General features: G+C 42.6%; 1 protein-coding gene across 3 annotated transcripts in view; it reads right to left on the bottom strand.

Annotated features, from left to right (window-relative positions):
* Positions 1–22,810, bottom strand: part of RUNX1T1 (RUNX1 partner transcriptional co-repressor 1) — a 147,149-nt gene that overhangs the window by 10,305 nt on the left and 114,034 nt on the right. For all 3 annotated transcript variants that reach the window (XM_054019291.1, XM_054019293.1, XM_054019292.1), the window contains 2 exons: positions 18,519–18,587; positions 6,879–7,069 (listed from right to left, as the gene is read on the bottom strand). In XM_054019291.1, coding sequence (XP_053875266.1) covers positions 6,879–7,069; positions 18,519–18,587 — 260 coding nt within the window. The remainder of the gene's footprint in view (positions 1–6,878; positions 7,070–18,518; positions 18,588–22,810) is intronic.

The following is a 22,810-nucleotide window of genomic DNA, read 5'->3' as shown; positions in this document are numbered from 1 at the left end:
ATATTCAGACACACCATACAACTTGATAATGTAAACAAGCCTTAACCCTACACAATCCTTAAAAGCAGTGTTGGACCAGTTACACATTTGTTTTATCTAAGCAGATGTCTGAACAAAAAAAGCATCTGCTTCAACTGGAGTGAACTATCACATCCATGTTTTTTCCCCTTGAGAGTGGTGAAGAACACCATGAGTGTTAGATTTTTCAGTGGCATTTTATACTGGAGCAGAGACAGATGTTTTAATTTTTTCAATAATCTGGCCAGTAAATTTACTATGTCTCTTTGCTAAGCTGTTCACCCTTACTATTAAAACTGATTTGCACAACAGTATGTTACAGCCAAAGCAAGCACGGCAGTCATTAAAGAGTAGCTGCTCACATACGTTTTGGTTCTTAGCCAAATCAGCTACTGATGAACGGATCATCCTTTGCCTAGTTTCCTTTTCTGTAATTGTAAGGAAGTAGTAGAGAAATAATTTGTGGTTCTGAAATAGTCATGCTGACAGGTAGGCCTGCTTCTGTCTTTTTGCTTTTAAACACACTATCCCTAAGAGGCTGTGGTTTACTTACAGCCCAGGATCTGTACAATTCCTTGGAACTCTCCCCATAAAAAAAACCCGATGAGTGCAAGCCAATCTCAAGGTTTATGGAGAGCTCCCATTTTAAATACAATATAGGCACTGAAGTAATGGCATTACTCAGTAAATAAGAACAATGCAAACAAAAGCAAAAAAGCACCATCTGACAGGGAATCTGGTCAGTGGAGAAATAAAAACGAAATACTATAATGCTGTGTGTCTCACATTTCTCAAAATATTGTGGGCCACTTCTTAAGTGTTTGGCTTCACATTACTAGATCATAAATACTGGATCAGCATTAATGAGAGTACATGACAATAAGCTCACTTTAATGAGATGGTGGTCCTGACTGGTTACTTCCCCCACATCGTATCTTTGCTGCTTATTTCTTCTTCCTCATTGTTGACTTTTACTTAACTTTTACTGCTGAATCTCCTCTCTCTGCCTGCGACTCCCATTGCTTTACTCTCCTCAGCTCATTGTTCAACTTGGTTCTATTCTCTTGCAAAGCAGTAATTTTTCTTGTTTGATTGGCCTCAGAGATATGAACACCAGAGTTACGGACTGACCGATCAACCGGACACCATGTGAAACTGGAAGTAACCAATCAGGCAGCAGCAGAGACAAAAACAACAACAACAACAAAAGAACAAATACTGTATTGTACTGTGCCACAATCTTAAAGGCAGGCACATCTGGGCTGCTTGTCCCCCTCCCCCTATTTCAAACTCCTCCCCCACGCATGGGGCAGCCACTTATACCTAGAGGTGAAGCTGCTGGGACTGCCAGCCCAAGGCTGCTGGCAGAGCAGGAGCAGCACTGGGGTCTGTTTTCCCCACACACCCCAGGCCGGAATGGGGACAAGCTTGCAGTCCGACCCAGGGAAAGAAGCTGCCTGCAAGGAAGCTGCCCGCATTGAGGAGGGAGCTCAGCTGCTGCTAGAACCTGGCTTGGAGTATCAGCTGCTGGAACTGGAGCCCGAACTGCACTTTGCTCAGAGTTAATGAACATTTCAGAGTGACGGATAACCTCCATTCCCGAGGTGTCTGTAACTCTGAGGTTCTACTGTATATAGAAAAGCTATGCCAGGGTAGTTTTCTTGAAGACTTAATACAAATGTTAAAGGTTGTAAAATCAAACACTCAAATGTTAGGAAATGCCAATAAGAGACAGGGGTCATGGAGATCAAATAGTATATGATCGTGTAATGAAAGACTGTATCATATTGCATATGCTCTCAGGAATCACAGGTTGTATGAGCAACCTTAAATCTGGCATATCCTAATTTTGGGGATTTTTACTTAACAGCCTGAACGTTCTTAGCAACTGAAAAAACAAATTCCATTGTGTGAAATCATGTTGACTCCATTTCCCCCACCCACCCCAACTGGGTCATCAGCAGCATTGGAACCGAGGCAATTGTATCTACAGTGTATACCTGGCATAGTTTAGTAGCAGGAGTAGGTTGTTATCCTCTGTGTAGACCAGGCACCAGAGAGGGATGTGAACCAGACCTTGTTCAGAGACTTGTACAACTATGCATTCGACAGTGGAGGCATGTAGGGAATCAGGAACCTGAGCCCATATGTTCTATTCCTGGCTCAGGAAGGACATGTGTGCAAGTCGTTACAGAGAGCACAGTCAGGTGCATACATTTTACCATTAAGCATTTATATTGCAGTAGCAACACATGGCCTCAACCAGGCAAGGGCTCCATTGTGCCAGACAATATACAAATGCCTTGTAAGGAGAAAAGGTGGCTGAGTGGATAAAATGTGTGGCTGCCAGCTTAGAAATCTGAGGTCAAATCCTAACCCCACTCCAGTGGTGTACAGGGGCCAAAGGAGTGGAGCTGCCATTGGGAGAATTTTTCCCAGTCATGGGCAGAGTACAGCTGATTAGTGTGGCCCTACACTGATCTCACCCGCAGTCTTCTAAATAGGGTCATGCCAGGGGCAGAATGGGGAGTGGTCGGAGACGTCTGCATTCCAGACTGGTGAAGCCAATGAGCAACTGAGTAAGGCTACTGTAAACTGGACTAATGTAGGCTGATGGCTTCATCACCCCTAGAGCAGCCTAGAACCAGGAAGGTGCAAAGACGGCTTTAAGCCACTTTTGTCCGCTCCATTCCTGGGCTGCTTCTTTTGAGTCGCATCTCTGGGCACAGAACAGAAATTGGCCCCTGAGTTTGATTCCCAGCTCTACCAGAAGTGACCTTTTGCAACTCTCAATTACCCCAGCTGTACAATGCTGGGAAATTATAGCTGCTGGCGTCCTGAACTAGAGGCATGGAGGCCTTGCTCAATTAAAAATAGAGCCCCGCAAATCCAAGGATATCCGCTTTATACCCACATCCACGGATGCAGATATCCTCGCACCATTTTTGCAGCTCGCAGCTTAGACACAGATACAAATTTTGTATCCGCGTGGGGCTCTGCAGCACACACTCACCACATGTCACCCAGCCCTCAGGCTCCAGCTCATCTCTCTGAATCACGCTGCAGTGGCAATATCCCGCTGGGTATTCTAGGAGCTTTAGTCCCCAGCTTGCTTGGACAGAGGAGGAAAACTACAACTCCCAGAAGGGAGTGCGACCATGTGCTCCTGCCCAGTGAGCAAAGTGCCATTTTAAAAGTGGTGTGGTTGTAATTTAAACTAGCATGTGGCAGTGGCGGATGCTGTGAGGAGAGTAGTTGTCGCCGTTGTCTATCTCGGCCAGGTCTGTGTGTATTAGAGCTGCTGCAGCTTCATCCAAGCCCGCGATTGGGAGGGCGGCGCTGCACATGAGGGCCCAGGATTGTAGCCTCCTTTCCTGGAGTGGGGAAGGACGTATGGCCGGGACAGAGTGGGTGGGCAGTAGGGCAGGAGGTCTCCGGGGGAAAAGTGGAGGGCGGTTGAGGGTTGGGGCTTGGCACAGCTTTGCATCACTGGTGCACGGTGACCTGTGGAGCTATTAGTAGAGACCTGAAAATCCACTGATATCTGCTTTATATCCGTGGATATCAACATCTGCGGGTTGCGGATATCCACGGATCATTTTTGTGGATTGCGGATCGGATGCGGATGCAAATTTTGTATCCACACAGGGCTCTAATTATAAGGGCTGCGAAGTACACAGAATTAACACCAGTTCACCACCAGTTAGAGGAAAGAGCTGTGATTAAAATTTAGTCCCTTCATGGTGTTCACCTTGCCTTCCTGTATGCCTAAAGGGTGGGAGCAACAACAACCTGCTGTCTAGAGATTTGTGCCTAGGAGCATGCTCAGTGCACTTAGCACACAAGGAGTTGTGTCTGGCTGAAGCATGTACAGTACACATGTAATTTTAGAGATTTTAGCAACATGTCTCTAACAAGGTCTATTGAACATAGAAATGTACTGAGGTTTGTATCTTTACATCTGGTACAAAACAGGATGGATTCTCACAGAGAGATCAAAAGATTCGTCTCTGACCCCATAACAAATTTCAAGTTTTTCCTTTGAACCCTAAAGGGCCTAAATCTTTTCCAAAAAGGAAAAAGTTGTAAACCTGCGTCAACATGGGCAAAACTACCTATTTTCCACTAACCTCATTCTTGGCAATGGCTGAACCATTTTTACAGAACCTTAAAAAAAATAATTCCAACAGAGAGTAAATTTTACCCAAAGTGGCTATAGTTTGGTAACATTAAAAGTAACTGAAAATAGAGGCTTATAATGGACAGTGCTAGACTACATAAACTATAAGATAGGTATGGTTCCCATACACCATTGCAGTAGGGTTAGGATTTGGCCTCAGATCTCTAATCTGGCACACACAGATTTCATCCACTTAGCCACCCTGTCTCCAAAAAGGGACCGTTACTTACAATGCATTGCCTGAGTGAAGACTGCAGGACCAGGCCACTAGATTTGTTTTTCAAATAGATTTTTAAAGTCTGGTCTGATCTTGCCAGGATGCTTGCCAGTTGACTGGAGATGAGATGAATTTAGAGGCCTGCAAATAATGTTTATTCACAGGCTCCGGGGTAGAATGGATATACTTTTTATCCACATCCCTTTGGAACCAGGCTAAAGGAAAACTTTTTAATTTGTATTTCTAGGCAATTAACATACCAGTAAACAATACCTCTGGAAATGAAACTGTAGTGTTAGATAGAGATGGTTGTTCCTATGTTGCCACTGCCAGAAGTGCTACCATTCAGGAATCCAGGAGAACTTGCATAAAAATGCCCAGTGTGCATTCCTTTGGGTGCACTCTTATTTGGGGGAGAATGGTCTGTGTGTATTGGCAGATAACAGGTGTTGCATTGATCCCGGCTACTGTATATTTACTCACTAAACAGATTAACTTTACAATTTCCTCTGAGGCTGTTACCTTTGGAATTTCAGCTTTCATAATAGGAATCATTTGTATTTACACATGAAAATGATAGCAGTTTAATGATCATAGCTGTCAGACAATATGTCAGACAAATACCCTTTATGCGACTATATGAGGGGGGGGGGAATGTCCTTGAATATCTTAGCTACAAAATGCCAATAATTTGAATTTATGTCTCATTTAATTCTGCAATGGAATAGTTGGTACTTAAAGGGTGCCTACACTTGCCTTAGTCTCTCTTTTCCTGAGAAACTTTCAGATGCTGAAAATTAATTCCTTTTGTCTTCTTGTTATTCATCTGTTATGCATTATGGAAAAACTCTGGGCATCCAATGTTCCCACAATGGTCTTTCATCTCCAGAGAAGTCTGGTATGAATTAAATTCTTATGCTTTCTCAAATTATGGCTATGTATTGCAGCATGCCACTGATTTATCAGCTTGTGATTTTTGCCAGTTCTTTCAGCATGGTGCAACTTCCTAATCTGAATCTCTTCAACCTAAGTCATTCTTCTACATTACTAGCAAATGCAGTAATTAAAATGCTTTTGCAATAATGTACATAAATATACATTCATACATAATGTGATACAACACACCTATTAGTTTGCCAATTCCCTCTGATATGGAATTTGCATAAAAACATGCTTTTCTACATTTTTTTTAACATCTCCCAATCAGAGCAATAATTTATGAGAGCAATGTTCTCTGGTTACCATATTTTATTTTGAAATAGCTGTTAAAGTGGCTATCATAAATTTAGCAACAATTTATAAGGGCATTTTTAATCATGAATTTCCTTTCCACACGGATGTTAATGTTTCTTTCTTCTCTAAATGACATAAGATTTCATTGTATCCAAAACACTTCAGCACTGGCAATAAGTCTGTTGTTCTTTCACTCCTGACTTCCTGCTATATATGCTGCCATATGTCCCATACCACAAGAATTGAAAGCTTCCACTATCATGTTCAAGTCTGAATTGAGGTTTACCATGCTCATTCCTATTTTACTCTTTGTCGCTCTTTCATTCTATTTTTCTCTTGCCAGATGCTGTTTGTCCCGCCCTTCAGCTCACACATAATCTCTGTAGCTGAAATAATAAATTCTAATTAAGGAAACATTCTTGCAACTCCGCATACACATTTTTTTCTTCCAGGAATCTAGTTTTGTGCTGATCATGTCAACACAAACTCCCTCCCTTTGCAAAAAAAAAAAGTAAACAAAATTTTAGCTACCTTGCTATAAGCCTAAATAAATGTCACTTATTTTGGGGACATTAGAATTTCATTATTTATCATTGTTCATTGAATTCAACCCAGGGCTGGCTCCAGGCACCAGCTTGTCAAGCAGGTGCTTGGGGCAGCTACTCCGGAGAGGGGCGGCACGTCCAGCTATTCGGCGGCAATTCGGTGGACGGTCTCTCACTCCGGCTCGGAGCAAAGGACCTCCCGCAGAATTGTCACCGCAGATCGCAATCGCAGCTTTTTTTTTTTTTGGCTGCTTGGGGCGGCCAAAACCCTGGAGCCGGCCCTGTTTCAACCACCAATTTTAAGTAGATTGTGTTATTTTAAAGTATTTTAATTTTACACCTAAAGTAAATGGAAAATATACAGACTATATTCCCATCACTGCATTATTCTTATTGCCTCATTCTCCTGCTCCCAATCAATTTAAAGCCATTTCAGACTTTTCTTCTGAACCAATTGTTGGCCACTGTAGGAAGACAGGATACTGGGCTAGATGGACCTTTGGTCTGACCCAGTATGGTCATTCTTATGGTCTTAGACAAAGATAAACAAACAAACAAAAAATGGAAAAAGTATTAATTCTTTATTGCAAGATGCTGGGTGGAGTCAAACTCTGACAACAAGGCTCCGCTTTGGTATACTTCTGAGTAAACTTTGAGATGACTCCCCTCCTACTGAACTCCTTACCTCACTTGAATCTTCCTGTTGATTGATAACAGCTAATGCATCCTCTGCAGCCTGTCGCTTGGCTTCTGCAACAGTGCGCTCCATTTTAGCTCTCTCTGTAGTGATCATGTCGTGGGCTTTCCGTTCTGCCTCTGACACTGCCTTTTGCAACTCTGTCATCGCCTGACGTTTTACTTCATTGACTGCTTCCTCTACAAACAAGGCAAGAAGTCTTCATCAGCACAATAGGTTTGGTACAGGACTGTTTGATTAGAGGGAACAATGCACAAAGGAAACATATACCCTGCTAATAGTATGCCTCATCACTTCCTGAAGTAGGATAAGGATGAAATTGAGTCCCTATTCCCTCCTTCTACTTCCCCATCATCTGAGGAGTACATAAAGTGCTCAGATAGTAAATGCTGGGCAGTATAAAAGTGTAGCTGTTTCTGATCTTCAATTTATCCTTTTGTATCTTTTTGAATATTTTGCTTGACAAATTTGTTCTGCAGAGGACTAGATTTATGAAAGAATTCTATGAAAGTAACTAATTGAGAAATGACACTGTGAACATTTTTAGCTCTAGGCACTAGAATAATACCAATAATAAATTAATAATAATAAGTAACATTCTGGTTTTAATCTTCTGTAAACCAGGGCAGGACACTGGTATACACACTCTTAAAGGCATTGATAGGTTCTCTGGTATATAAAAACCCAATGTAGAGTATAATGAAAAGGTGCTCAGAGTTAATACACCTCTTAAAACAAAGTCATTGGTAAACAGATAATCTAACTTTAGTGCTTCAAAAGTCATTTCCTGAATATGTAATTTTCTAATGCAAAAGGTAAGTTTCAATGTTTCCAGTTTTGTGTCTAAACACATTGCTTTTTTGTTTTAGTTCTTACCAATTGATCTCTGTTCCAAACCAACATTTATATTTTGAAGAATTAGGCCCTGATTCAGCAAGTCACTTCAGCACACTGAAGTCAACAGGAAGTAGGCACACACACAGACATGTGCATAACTGATTTGTTAAAATCAGAGCCTTAGTGTTGTCTTAGACAGATATAAATCATTGCAATTAAATTATCCAGTATGAATTAGTGTAATACATTCTACTAGGCTACCCTGTAAAACATGAGTTGTCATGAATTGGTTATTCAGTTTTTGATGCAAGAAGAATGCAAAGATTTTACTAATGTACAAGCTTTCAACTGACAAGTAAAACAAGTAATTTCTTTTTTTAAAAATTAACTGCTCTAATTAACAAGGAAACCATCCTCCCCCTGAATTAGTTTATCTAATTTTCATCTTTATTCAAAGCAAAATGACAATGATTAATTGAAAATTTAATAAGCAGTAATTATTAACTTGGCAAACCTAGTACCAATTAACACTCTATTAAAACTAATTATGACATGTTTCACTCAAGTGTTTGCACTTAATTGTTTCACCCACTTAAAAAGCACCTTAATTAAATGTTCTGTCTAATTAAAAACATAGATTCCTAATAAAAATGTTTGACTGTAGATTAAAAATGTAAGAGTTACAAATGTGCTATGGTTACTTTGGGTTTTGTTCAGTATTTCACATACATGTGTGTATATACAAGTGTGGGAAATCCACAACTTCCCCCAGTTTAGAGCTCTACATTTGCAGTTGGTAATCCCAACACTTGAGGTCATTTGCTTTGTTATAGTAGCATCATTTAAAGAAGCAAATTTTTCAGATTATTGTATTATCATGAATAATCCTAATTTTAAAGTACGAATGCACAATCCAAATGACACATATTGACTTTATTTGAACCTGTTCAAAATGATAACTATTTCTGTTACGCTAGTGCCTATTGAAGTAGGCTCTGTACATACATGTGTGAATAAACAGTCTCTGCTCCAAAGAGATATGTTTAAACTGAAGTTTTGGAGAGGAAAGAAATAAAATTAGAGATAAAACTTATGCCTTTATTTTATGAGGCTAAAATATGCCTTTATATTACCATACCATAAATGTTGTTTGTGGGGAGGGCATCGGGAAAGGGGAAAATCATACCCTTCAACTATACAGCCAGGGCCTAATTTACTTTGAATATTCAAGGTGAATTAAAATTCTATCTAAGTGGCAATACAGGACAATAATTTTTGCTTACGATCAAAGCTGCAGCTTGACTAATTGTATATGCAAATCAGGCAATTTATATTTAAATTATGCATTCCTATTCTAGTCCCACAGGCACACACAGATCAGCAAAGGGAATTGGTAGGACATTTGCAAGGTGCTTGAATATTTATTGCCAACTGCAAACATTCTCTGATCGCTTGAAAAGAAATATACAGCAGCAAATGTACAGATGCAGTTTTATTACCATTTTTATAAAATTGAGGCAACTTAAATACAGACCTTTTACATTGTATGAACTACAGTTATTAACAAAGCTGATTTTTTGAGAGAAAAATCTGTAGTCTTTATGACATTTGCTATGAATGGAAATATTTTTAAAAATGTGTATGAGGCACTTTCACTGCACTATATAATCTCGTCAAATCTTAATCTAATATTGAGAGGTTTGCAGTGGTTAGAAATCCCAGTTTAAACTGTTTTTACAAGATTTAACAGAGATTTCCTACTTCAATGCTTTATACACATTTATTCCAATAAACTGTTTTTATTTTAATTACTATACACAGAGCCAGCTCTAGGATTTTTGCCGCCCCAAGCAAAAACAAATTTGGCCGCCCCTACCCCCCCCCGGCCCCGCCTCAACTCCGCCCTTTCCAAATCACCAGCCCTGCCTCCTCCCCCCAGGCTCTCAAACCTGGGAGAGAGGAGGAGATCCCGAGCGGCCGCAGCGCGAAACAGCTGATTCGTGCGCCGCTGCTCCCCCTCCCTCCCAGGCTCTCAAACCTGGGAGGGAGGGGGAGATCCCGAGCAGCCGCGGTGCGCGAAACAGCTGTTTTGCGTGCCACGGCCGCTCGGGATCTCCCCCTCCCTCCCGGGTTTGAGAGCCTGGGAGGGAGGGCGAGCAGCGGTGTGTGAGCGGCAGCAGCGGAGATGAGTTAGGGCGGCCGGGGCACATTTTTAGGGGCGGCATGGCCCACACCAGAATGCCGCCTCTAAAAATGTGCCGCCTGAAGCACCAGCTTGTTTTGCTGGTGTCTAGAGCCGGCCCTGACTGTACATAAGGTGGGAGGAAATAGGTTCAGTTACTATAGTTTATAATCTAATTCTGTATTGTAAAAACTTACTCAAAGGCTCAAATGGTGTTGTCAAAGTGTTTTAAAACATTCAAGAGACCACAAACTGGGGCAGAATGAAAATATCTCTGGTTTTGGATGAACTATAAATGGTGTTTTGGGTTTTCAGTTATATTTGATTATATAAATGGAGAGTTGATATATCAGGTGTGATATCTGATTGTATTAATATAACCACAAACAAAAGCCAAAAAGAGATAAAAGCTTATTTGGTTTTTCAATCACAAAGCAATAACAGTGTTTCAGTGCGGTACAAATATATGACCCTACCTCTAAAGGAAACTGTTCTTCCACATAAACACTTATTTTCTGCACATTCTATTATTATAGATAACCCATAATAGTTGTAAATGCTTTATTACTCCTGAGGAAGTTCTGCGCCAAAAAATTAAAAAATAATGAACACAATATTTTAAAATTCTGCAAATTTTATTTGTCAATAAATAAATGTGGCTCCCGCATGGTAGTGGGGAGCACAAGCCACTGACTGCATTGAGGTGGGAGATCACCCTGAAGCCCCCACCTCCGCCAGTACAGGGACTCAGCAGTAAGGCTGCACCTAACCCTGACACAGTGAAAGGGCTGGGCCTGCCCCAGAAACACTCTGGTGCCCTGCCTCTCTGCGCCAGGTGAACCAGGTGTAGATTCATAGATTCATAGATTCATAGATTATAGGACTGGAAGGGACCTCGAGAGGTCATCAAGTCCAGTCCCCTGCCCGCATGGCAGGACCAAATACTGTCTAGACCATCCCTGATAGACATTTATCTAACCTACTCTTAAATATCTCCAGAGACGGAGATTCCACAACCTCCCTAGGCAATTTGTTCCAGTGTTTAACCACCCTGACAGTTAGGAACTTTTTCCTAATGTCCAACCTAGACCTCCCTTGCTGCAGTTTAAACCCATTGTTTCTGGTTCTATCCTTAGAGGCTAAGGTGAACAAGTTCTCTCCCTCCTCCTTATGACACCCTTTTAGATACCTGAAAACTGCTATCATGTCCCCTCTCAGTCTTCTCTTTTCCAAACTAAACAAACCCAGTTCTTTCAGCCTTCCTTCATAGGTCATGTTCTCAAGACCTTTAATCATTCTTGTTGCTCTTCTTTGGACCCTTTCCAATTTCTCCACATCTTTTTTAAAATGCGGCGCCCAGAACTGGACACAATACTCCAGCTGAGGCCTAACCAGAGCAGAGTAGAGCGGAAGAATGACTTCTCGTGTCTTGCTCACAACACACCTGTTAATGCATCCCAGAATCATGTTTGCTTTTTTTGCAACAGCATCACACTGTTGACTCATATTTAGCTTGTGGTCCACTATAACCCCTAGATCCCTTTCTGCCGTACTCCTTCCTAGACAGTCTTTTCCCATACTGTATGTGTGAAATTGATTTTTCCTTCCTAAGTGGAGCACTTTGCATTTGTCTTTGTTAAACTTCATCCTGTTTAACTCAGACCATTTCTCCAATTTGTCCAGATCATTTTGAATTATGACCCTGTCCTCCAAAGTAGTTGCAATCCCTCCCAGTTTGGTATCATCCGCAAACTTAATAAGCGTACTTTCTATGCCAATATCTAAGTCGTTGATGAAGATATTGAACAGAGCCGGTCCCAAAACAGACCCCTGCGGAACCCCACTCGTTACGCCTTTCCAGCAGGATTGGGAACCATTAATAACAACTCTCTGAGTATGGTTATCCAGCCAGTTATGCACCCACCTTATAGTAGCCCCATCTAATTTGTATTTGCCTAGTTTATCGATAAGAATATCATGCGAGACCGTATCAAATGCCTTACTAAAGTCTAGGTATACCACATCCACCGCTTCACCCTTATCCACAAGGCTCGTTATCCTATCAAAGAAAGCTATCAGATTGGTTTGACATGATTTGTTCTTCACAAATCCATGCTGGCTGTTCCCTATCACCTTACCACCTTCCAAGTGTTTGCAGATGATTTCCTTAATTACTTGCTCCATTATCTTCCCTGGCACAGAAGTTAAACTAACTGGTCTGTAGTTACCTGGGTTGTTTTTATTTCCCTTTTTATAGATGGGCACTATATTTGCCCTTTTCCAGTCTTCTGGAATCTCTCCCGTCTCCCATGACTTTCCAAAGATAATAGCTAGAGGCTCAGATACCTCCTCTATTAGCTCCTTGAGTATTCTAGGATGCATTTCATCAGGCCCGGGTGACTTGCAGGCATCTAACTTTTCTAAGTGATGTTTAACTTGTTCTTTTTTTATTTTATCCGCTAAACCTACCCCCTTCCCATTAGCATTCACTATGTTAGGCATTGCTTCAGACTTCTCGGTGAAGACCGAAACAAAGAAGTCATTAAGCATCTCTGCCATTTCCAAGTTTCCTGTTACTGTTTCTCCCTCTTCACTAAGCAGTGGGCCTACCCTGTCTTTGGTCTTCCTCTTGCTTCTAATGTATTGATAAAAAGTCTTCTTGTTTCCTTTTATTCCCGTAGCTAGTTTGAGCTCATTTTGTGCCTTTGCCTTTCTAATCTTGCCCCTGCATTCCTGTGTTGTTTGCCTATATTCATCCTTTGTAATCTGTCCTAGTTTCCATTTTTTATATGACTCCTTTTTATTTTTTAGATCGTGCAAGATCTCGTGGTTAAGCCAAGGTGGTCTTTTGCCACATTTTCTATCTTTCCTAACCAGCAGAATAGCTTGCTTTTGGGCCCTTAATAGTGTCCCTTTGAAAAACTGCCAACTCTCCTCAGTTGTTTTTCCCCTCAGTCTTGATTCCCATGGGACCTTACCTATCAGCTCTCTGAGCTTCCCAAAATCTGCCTTCCTGAAATCCATTGTCTCTATTTTGCTGTTCTCCCTTCTACCCTTCTTTAGAATTGCAAACTCTATGATTTCATGATCACTTTCACTCAGGCTGCCTTCTACTTTCACATTCTCAACGAGTTCCTCCCTATTGGTTAAAATCAAGTGTGGGTGGGTAGGCTCAGCCCAGCAGGGTACAAGTGTGGGGGGACTCAAGTTGTGGGGTGAGAGGTTTCTGTATGGGGCAATCTGGGCATGGGGAGCTCAGTCAGAGATCTGGATGAACAGGGGCTCGTTGGAGGGTTCTGGGTGCAGGGGCAATGGGACTCTGCAGGGGATCCAGGTGAAGGTCGTTGGGGCTCAGCAGGGGGGGTCTGGGTGTGGGGGGCTTAGTGTGGGGGGGCATATACTGGGGGAGTGGGGCTTGATGGATTGGGGGTCCAGGTGCAGCTGGTTGGGGATCGGTGGTGTGGGGGTCATCAGAAGGGTCCAGGGTAGGGTGGTAGGGCTTGTCAGGGTGAGGGTTCGAAGGGCCTGCTTAACGGGGGAGCCCCAGCTGCTGCCGAGGGGACGCTGCATGCCAGGCTCCCACTTCCCCTCCCCCCACCCCCCGATTCCCCTATCCTTCTCCATTCCCCTCTCCTCACTCCCACATTCTCCTCCCCTGCCCTATTCCACACCCCCTTCCTTTCCCACTACCTCTTCCCCCCAGCCCCCTTCCATCATTTCCTCCACCCACCCTTACTCAGCCCCACCATGGACACTCACTGTGGCACAGAAAACAGGAAGGCTCCCAGCACACAGAAGGGGAGCCCGACTGACACTAGGACCCAGTAGGGAGCGTTCAGAGTCAGCAGAGCAGAGAGGAAGCCTCCTTCAGCTGGGCAGCTCTGCACTTGCAGAAATGGTGGTGGGAGGCAATGGCACATAACCCTGTGTTCCCCCCATACCTCACCTCTCTTTGGAGGGGGCAGTCTCCCCCGCCAAAAAACTGTGCCCATGGTCTTCCCTGCCTCTTCCCCAGTTTCCCTTTGCTTCCCTGCCGTTTTCTGCAGGAAAGCACTGGAATTCTGCAGGGGGGCCGTTTTCTGTGGGCACGTAGTCACGCAGAATCCCCCCAGTAGTAAGGCTTTATGGACAGTGAGGCACTGCAGATTTGATTCTCACAGTTCAAAATAAAACCCATGTTACTTGGGCAGTAGCTTGATGGCAGTTATGGATACTATAAGAAGAGATTTTACTTTCCTAGACAGACAATACTTGACTTCCCACAGAAAAAGAGTAATAGTGGCATAGGCCACCACTTCCCTTCCAGAGAGAGAAAGGGTGATTAGTTTCAAATATCAGAAAGCATGAAAAATGTGGCTAAGGACGCACGAGTCTAACAAATGTATGTATAAGACCTCTTAATTTCCTCACAACTGCTAATCGTTTGGGTGCCTGTTTAGTGTTTATTCATGGGTTCAGTTACAACATTCACTCACGCTGAGCTGCTCTTACTCATGTGAGCAGCCCCAGAGAGAGAGGCATTCAATAGGACTGCTTGCAGGAGTAAGCTCTACTTGACACAAACAGTGTCTTTTGGGCCTGACCTTACATACTGAAATCAATGGCATTCTTTCAACTGACTTTTATGGGAGCTCAATTGGGTTGTTATGGTTCAAGCCTGCAAGATGGTGAGCATGCTAACCCTGCTCCAACAATCATGTAAGCATGTGCTTAACTTTAAGCATGTAGCTAGTCCTAGTGAAGTCCACAAGCTAAGCACATGTTGACATAAATGATTTGCTGGAATAAAGCCCTGGACTTTAAACTTGTAGAAATTGCTCACTAATGTTTTGATGCTTCAGCTTTTCAATGCCCAACTGGAGACAGCTATGTCTGATTTTCAAATGTTTAATCCAGGGGTTGGCAAACTTTTTGGCCCGAGCGCCACATTGGGGATGCAAAACTGGATGGAGGGCCGGGTAGGGAAGGCTGTGCCTCCCCAAACAGCCTGGCCCCTGCCCCCTATCTGCCCCCTCCCACTTCCTGCCCCCTGGGACCTCACCCCCTATCCACCCCCCCTTCCCCCCCGCTCTCAGTCCCCTGAGTGTCCCGGCCCCATCCACACCCCTGCCCCCTGACATCCCCCCCTGGGATCCCATGCCTATCCAACCCCCCCGTTCCCCGTCCCCTGACTGCCCCCCCCAGAACCTCCACCCCATCCAACTGCCCCCTGCTCCCTGCCCCCTGACTGTCCCCTAGGGTCCCCCGCCCCTTATACAACCCCCTGGCCTTGGCCCCGGCCCACTTACTGTGCCGAGCAGAGCATGCAGAGCAGCATGTCTGGCTGCCGCGCCAGCTGAAGCCGGACACACTGCCACTCTGCTCGGTAGGAGCGCGCAGCTCCACCACTCAGAGCGCTGCCCGCACAGCGGCGTGGCTGTGAGGGAGGGGGGGGGGGCAGTGGGGGAGGGGCCCAGGGCAAGCCTCCCTGGCCGGGAGCTCAGGGGCCCGGCAGGATGCTCCCGCGGGCCGGATGTGGCCCGTGGGCCATTGTTTGCCCACCTCTGGCTTAATCCCTAAATCTTTTGACTTCAGTTGGAGTTGTGTGTGCTCAACACCTCTTTAATCAGGCCTTTGGTGTCTCAAGTTGGTCACTCAGAAATGGATGCACCCAACATTAGTAGGCACTTTTGAAAATATAAGCCTCAAATTTACTTTAAAAAAAAAGCTGCAGGTTTTGTGACCTTATATTACTAGATAAGCATAGCAGACACATATGTGACTAGCAGAAAAACAGCACAATGACCTCACCGCACATTAAGCAATGGGGCCCTTTTATCTGGCTTGTCGGAGAAGCTTGTTGCCCACTCAAGGGCTAGAGAGCCAAAGAGTTACCTGCTACATGGGGGCAGATTCACACCAAGTCAGCATAAGGACACTGATCCATTGCCCCCAGGTGCCCATGCCTGTGGACTAAAAGCCTCTTTTTCACCTGGACTAGGCTGAGCTGCACCTGCCCTCCAGGGCCGGCGCAACCCATTAGGTGACCTAGGCAGTTGCCTAGGATGCTAACATTTGGGGGTCGGTGATCGCGGCGGCCGGATCTTCGGCTGCCCCAGTGGTTGGCGGTATTTCGGGGGCGGGACCTTCCGCCGCCTCTGTCGGGGGCGGCATTTCAGGGGCAAGAACTTCCGCCGCCTAAGGTGGCAAAAAAGCTGGCGGCTCTCCTGCTGCCCTCCCACCCACAAAAGTAGCTAAATTAACAGGTTTAATTTTCATGATCTGCTGTGAGAATTATGCTAGTTGCTCCTTTCTCGGGCAGCTGGGAGGGAATTTGTCCCTCATCGCCAGATTGGCCAAGGCAAGGTGGGGTTTTTCGCCACCCCCAAAGTGGGCTGGGAGCTTAGTGGGGGCAAAACAACCACAAAATGGAGGTTAAACTGTGGTGTTGCAATTCATTCTGTAAGCTTGGGGCAGATGTCCAGAGCAGGTACTCCATAGGAAATGGATACAATGATCAGATAAAATGGACGGGGAAAGGATTTAAAGGAGGTATTCTTTAAAGGAGCAGAAATAGGGGAAGTTCGGGACTCCGATGACTGGCAGGGAATCAGTCACCTCTTCTTTATAGTCCTCTTAACCCTCATTTGACGAGGTGGTGGTGGCAAGGTCACAACAGCAGCTTGCCTGGGAAGCAGGATAGGCAAGGGAAAGGACTGCTAGCAGCCCCTCAGGTATATGTAAATGATTATGGAATTACTGGCACTGTACAATTTTATCTGCCAGGTACACTCAGACATTTAGGAATAAAACTGAAGACTAACCACATCCAGGGTCTCCGGTCCTTCTTCTTGCATAGCTGGACAGTGATTATAGACATCTTATTTACGATTCTCTCAGTCAAAAACTATGTTCAGTTAACATTAAAGATCCAATTTAAACCCATATAAGCATGAAAACAGAGTTGGGACTAGAACCAGGTCTGAATCAAAATCCCAGATCCAAAACAACCCAATAGGACAAATGTTCATAAGGTGTTAACTGACACAGCTCCTTTCACACCAGCTGATGATCTGGGCCCAGAACTTGAGAACATTTGAAATTTGATAACAGCCCCTAAATTTTGCTGCCATCTCTAGTAAAGAGTGAAGCACCATTCTTCTTTCACTTTCCTGTGTCTAGGAATTGCAAATAATTTGATATGTCAAGTTTACAGAATTTGCCAAGCAGCAAAACCTAGAGACCCTATGAAGAATAAAGTTTCAATTTAAGAAATTCCTCTATGCAACTTGCTGTAAATTATGTTTTTTTGGACTCCATCATATTTGATCATTGTTTCTTATTTTTAAATTAAGATACTACCATAAATAAAGGAAAAAGGGAAACAAACGTGCCACTGACATACCACAGCATCACATTTTAAGGCTAAGTTTCCTTTGGACATCGGACAAAATTGTATGTTGAATGAGTTGTGTTAGTTATAGCGTAAACTGTGATAGCTAAATAAAATATGCTTTGAACACATATCAACAAATATGTATTCCAAAAGATGAATCCACAGTACATTAAATGACATGACTATGTCTATTGCATCAATATGCCTTCATAACATTGTGTATTTTTGTTCCGTAATAAATAAATAAATAAATAAATAAATAAATAAAAACTCTAATGAAAAGCAGTTATAGGACAAAGTAGAAAATCCTGAAACTCCTGTATCTGCCATTTAATGATTAAAATTATGGGTCACTTTATCAAAGGCAGTAGCAATGGGACATAAATGTGCCTCTGCACCCTAGCATTTGCACAATCAAGCAGACAGTTGCACATGCAAAAATCAGGCCTGAGTGCACACAAACTGGTAGCTGAGCTCACGCCCTGAGGACGAAAGCCTAGCTTCTTTGAAGTCAATGGCAAAATTTCTGTTGACTTCAATGAAGCCAAGATTTCATCCCACGACAGCAATATGATCCCTTCCAGTGAACCCCTGTGCTCATGCCAAACTTCATGGAGTTCAAGGAGTTCTGTACTGTTCTGCCAATGCAGAACAGATCACAACATCAGGGACTTAGTGTGTGCAAATGCTGGTGCAACAAATATGAACACAGTTGTGCAGATGCAACATTGTATCCATCTTTGAAATTACTGTGTTTAAGAGCTGTGTTTTAAATCTGACTGTTGATTAACAGCCACGAAATATTACACATTTTTTCACATTACAATCCAAACTCTGTATTTTTCCATTTTTTTTAAAAAAAGTACATATTTATGTTTTCTTTTCCCTTGGAGGTTAATGGTGTGGAAATCTTCAAATTTAAAAAATTGTCAAACTTTATTTTTTTTAAATTGCTCACAGACGGAAACTTTTGTATATCAACTTTCAGCCTGAAGCCATTATAACCCCTGAAAATTGGGTTATTTAATGGAAATATTGACAGCCCCTAAACTGTGGTGGCAGATGTTTTTATAATAAAGATTATTTCATGTTCTGATCAGTTCCAGTTTAAGATTATTAAATAAAATTTCTTTTTGTTACTAGTAAGCCCTTTCTTTTCATTCCTCACATCAGTGCATTAACAACTGCACACAGCTGCCAGAACACTAAGCTCATGTTTTTAAACAATTCTTACCAGCTTTCTTCCAGATCTCCTCTGGCACATATCCAGAAGCAGGCCTATGAAGGAATTCCCGATGTGATTCTACAAGAAGGAGCGGGACAGGGTGGGGAAAAATAAAGAGTACTGTAAGCAATGCTTAATCGTTAAACAAGGCTTAGAGAAATGCCCTTTCCCTTTGCTTATTAGTCAGACAAAAGCATGTGAATATCACCTTTACATAAAATAAAGAGAACACTATGGCCATAGCCCATAAATGTCACCTAGACCAGTTAAATGTTTGGGATTCTAATGTCTCCTCTCAAGCCGAGCTGTTACTATTGCACTTTATTTTTATTTTACAATGTTTAAAGCCAGATATGTATAACAGTTTTCAGCCTCTGAAGGCTGGTTTTGCAAACCTACTGAGGGATAGACATTTTTCTTCCTTTGTAATCATATTTATGAAAAGAATAATGCAATAGTTTGCATTTGGCACTTCTGTGAAAAAGAGAATGGTTACTGCTGAGAGGAAGAAAAGCCAAGATGTGATACTGATGATCAAATAAGCCTTCCACAGATAAAGAAAGGAGCATTTCTGTATGCCCAAACCTACACTTCTCTAAATCTCAACAAACACTATAGGATCTATCTGCAAAATTTTCAAAAATAGGAGCTGAAAATCAGGTTTCTAAATCCATATCCCTAAAAAAGTGGCCTGATTTTCAATTCTCCTATTGAAAGTCTGGTCACATTTTATAGGCTCTTGTCTTAAATAGTTTGGCCTGTGGGCTTGATTCTAGGTCCACTGAAATCAACAGGAGCTTTTTCCACAAACTTCAAAGGGCTTTGGATCAGGCCCTACATAAACTTGGCTGCAACAATTCACTCTGGCCTAAAATTTAATATACAAAGCAAAGGAGAATGCTCTCTTTTTAAGCAAACTTTCAAAACAACCTCAAAACCTCCCTTTAAACTATTTTTCAAAGTAATAAAGGAGCGTTTAAAAATAATAAGAAAAGAAAAAGAACTTTAAGATGCTTTCTGTTGCCTGCATGACCAAAAAGGCAACAATACTTGGATTTAAAGTAATTAAGTTTAGCAAACAACTAGTCTATAACAAAGTATAAGCATTTTTAAAAGGTACTGGTAAAAGTAAAAAAAATAAATAAATCTGATATTTGATTTTGAAAACCAGTAAGTGCACATGCATAGTTCTTCTGAGTTTTCCTGCACAGACCAATATGGTTTAAAGTTATTAGTAGATAATACGGTATATGGTTCAAAAGCAGTCTTTTGCAGACAGGCATTTATCGACTAGTATGTTGAACCATTAGTGTCTAGAGCAGTGGTTCTCAAAGCCGGTCCGCCGCTTGTTCAGGGAAAGCCCCTGCCAGGCCAGGCCGGGCCGGGCCGGTTTGTTTACCTGCCGCGTCCGCAGGTTTGGCCGATTGCGGCTCCCACTGGCCACGGTTAGCCACTTCAGGCCAATGGGGGCTGCGGGAAGCGGCACAGGTCGAGGGATGTGCTGGCCACCCTTCCCGCAGCCCCCATTGGCCTGGAGCGTCGAACCACGGTCAGTGGGAGCTGCGATTGGCCAAACCTGCGGACACGGCAGGTAAACAAACCGGCCCAGCCTGCCAGGGGCTTTCCCTGAACAAGCAGCGGACTGGCTTTGAGAACCACTGGTCTAGAGGGGTTGTTTTGTTTTTACTTTGCACACAAGTACATATAGTACTATTTACGTGATGGTTGTCTAGTAGACCTTTTTTAAAAAACTGCATTAAGAAAACAGACTATATTTAACATTGCTGGTGTTACTACTGCATTGTTCAACTCATGCCAACATTCTTATCAGTTATAAGTCTGATTTTAAGCATCCAGGTGAAGGTGTTGCAGACTGCTTACCATCCCAGAAGTGAGGTACAACAGGGAAAGAGAACATACCTATAGATGATGGCAGATTTAATAGTTTCATGTCCAGCAGATAGTAGAGAGTTCTCTTTACAGTTCTGTTCATCACTAAGGAAGGTGTGTGAACAAAATATCACCAATTACAGCCGGATGAAACATTTTGAGATTTTGACAAAAAAGATGAAATTTTAGTGAAAAATTTTTGCATCTTTTCAACCAGCTCCAATCACCATGATACTGTCATTAAAAAAATTCAGACCTGATTCTAAGAATGCATATACATTTACTATACTCAGGGGAGTGAGACTCCACCAAGTTACTCATTTGCAGTTTCAGCCTATTGATTATCATACACTTCAATGTTCTGTGAAGATCTCTACAGTGACCAAGAACTTTCTTATTGCTTATACCCTGCCTTCTCCACGGAAAATAAGTTCACTGGAAGTGTTCCATTTGATTCAGGGAAGGAGGAGTAGGTGGCAGAGAGATCTCAGACTCACTAAATTTGAACATACTAAATCACTGGTACAAAGTCAGCATGTTTCTGGCTGATGGTACAAACAGAAGTGAACAAAAGTTGTGGGATATTATCAGATACAGCAAAGGTATCTTGGGGAGCAAATGAAGAACTAATGGATTCTAAACCCACAAAACAAGTCTTCTCTTCTGTCCACTTTTCCCTCATTTGTTTGTCACACTCACTTGTGTTTTGTATTAAATTGGTTTGTCAGTTATTTGGGTCAGGTACCATGTATTCACAGAGAACCTAACCCACTGGGACTACAAGTCTGAATAGGCCCTTTGAGCACTACTGCAACATTACTACTACTAATAATACAAATGAAAGAGGAATGTGGTATTAGGCTTTTAGGTACACAAGTCTTTCAGGAAATGGAATTCAATGACATCAGTGACCAGGTTGCCAGCTAAATGTTAAAAATTTCCAAATACAAAGATCAATCAAGCTCATATTCAAACTGCATGTCACTTACATAAAGAAAGAAATTTGCTGTAAGGAAGAATTAAATCAAGATCTTGTGAGAGAGATTTCCACAGCTTGGAACAGGGCACAAGAAAGAAAAGAAAAAAGGAGCACTTATGATTCTAATAAGAAACACATTTCCAAATAGAAAAAAAAATGAATGTAGATATGCTGAAGTCAGCCCTGATAGTTCCATGAACAGCAAGACACACGTCTGCATGGAACTAAAGTACAGGAAGTGACTGAAGGACAGTAAAAAAGGGGGACATAAGATGAAGCCTCAAGAGAGCTGCTCATTAAAAACAAAACAAAACAAAAAAACATAGGGGACTTGAAAATCTGGCAAGAAACACAAAAAACTACTCACAAAAACCAACAGCCCAGTCCTAAAATATTAGATATAAATCAAATTGAAAAAGTCATAAAGAAAAAGAATGCATCATTGACAGGAGAACTGCAGAAATCAGAAATCATACAAAAAGCTCCCTAACAAACAAAGAGAGTGAAATAATCAGACAAATTTAAAGTGGGAAAGGATTTAAATGCCAGAAACAATACAGGGTTTGTTAGTTCATATAAGATAATAAAATAATTATGATGAACGGTGAGAGCAGGATGAGTTCACAATAGTGAACGTACTTAAACAACAATGAAGTAAACTAATGCTTGAGTTTCTTGGTACCGGTGCAGTTCTAAGTGGACATTTATTCTCCTCAGAAAATGAAACAACTGTAACCAGTACCTGTGTGTGAACAGATGAAAATGAGGTAAGATAAAAGATATTATGAAAGCTAAGGAGGTCTTACAGCAGTGTTTCTCAAACTGGGGCTGCTGCTTGTGTAGGAAAAGCCACTGACGGGCCGGGCCGTTTGTTTACCTGCTCCGTCCGCAGGTCCGGCCGATTGCGGCTCCCACTGGCCGCGGTTCGCTGCTCCAGGCCAATGGGGGCTGCGGTAAGCGGTGGCCAGTACGTCCCTCGGCCTGCACCGCTTTCTGCAGCCCCTATTGGCCTGGAGCAGCGAACTGGGCTTTCCCTACACAAGCAGCGGCCTCAGTTTGAGAAACATTGTCTTACAGTATTGTCCTTCAATATGAAATTTATCTCCATGAAGTCAAAGGAAAAGTTGGATTTCCTCACATGAACACCGAGGAGGCAAAGATACAAAAACAAGAATGAGTTTTTCCAGGCACTCTACTGGATGGTAGGGATGGCTACAACCTATATTTTTTTGTAAAATATGTGAGGAAAAGGAAGATTGCTTATGTGGCAACTTGGATGTTTTCTTTCATAAAAAGGGAAATAACCTCAAGAACTCAGCCTATTGTCATTGTGATGTAAGGTTTTCTTGTAAGCACTGGTGTATTCACTTCAGGAGTTTAATCAACCATGACATCAGAAACAGTTCATAAATCACTGACAGACGGCCAACCA

The sequence above is a fragment of the Malaclemys terrapin genome, chromosome 2 (assembly GCF_027887155.1).
Source record: "Malaclemys terrapin pileata isolate rMalTer1 chromosome 2, rMalTer1.hap1, whole genome shotgun sequence".
NCBI lineage: Eukaryota > Metazoa > Chordata > Testudines > Emydidae > Malaclemys > Malaclemys terrapin.
The sequence above is the reverse complement of the archived record's forward strand: the minus strand, read 5'-3'. Positions and strand labels throughout refer to the sequence as shown.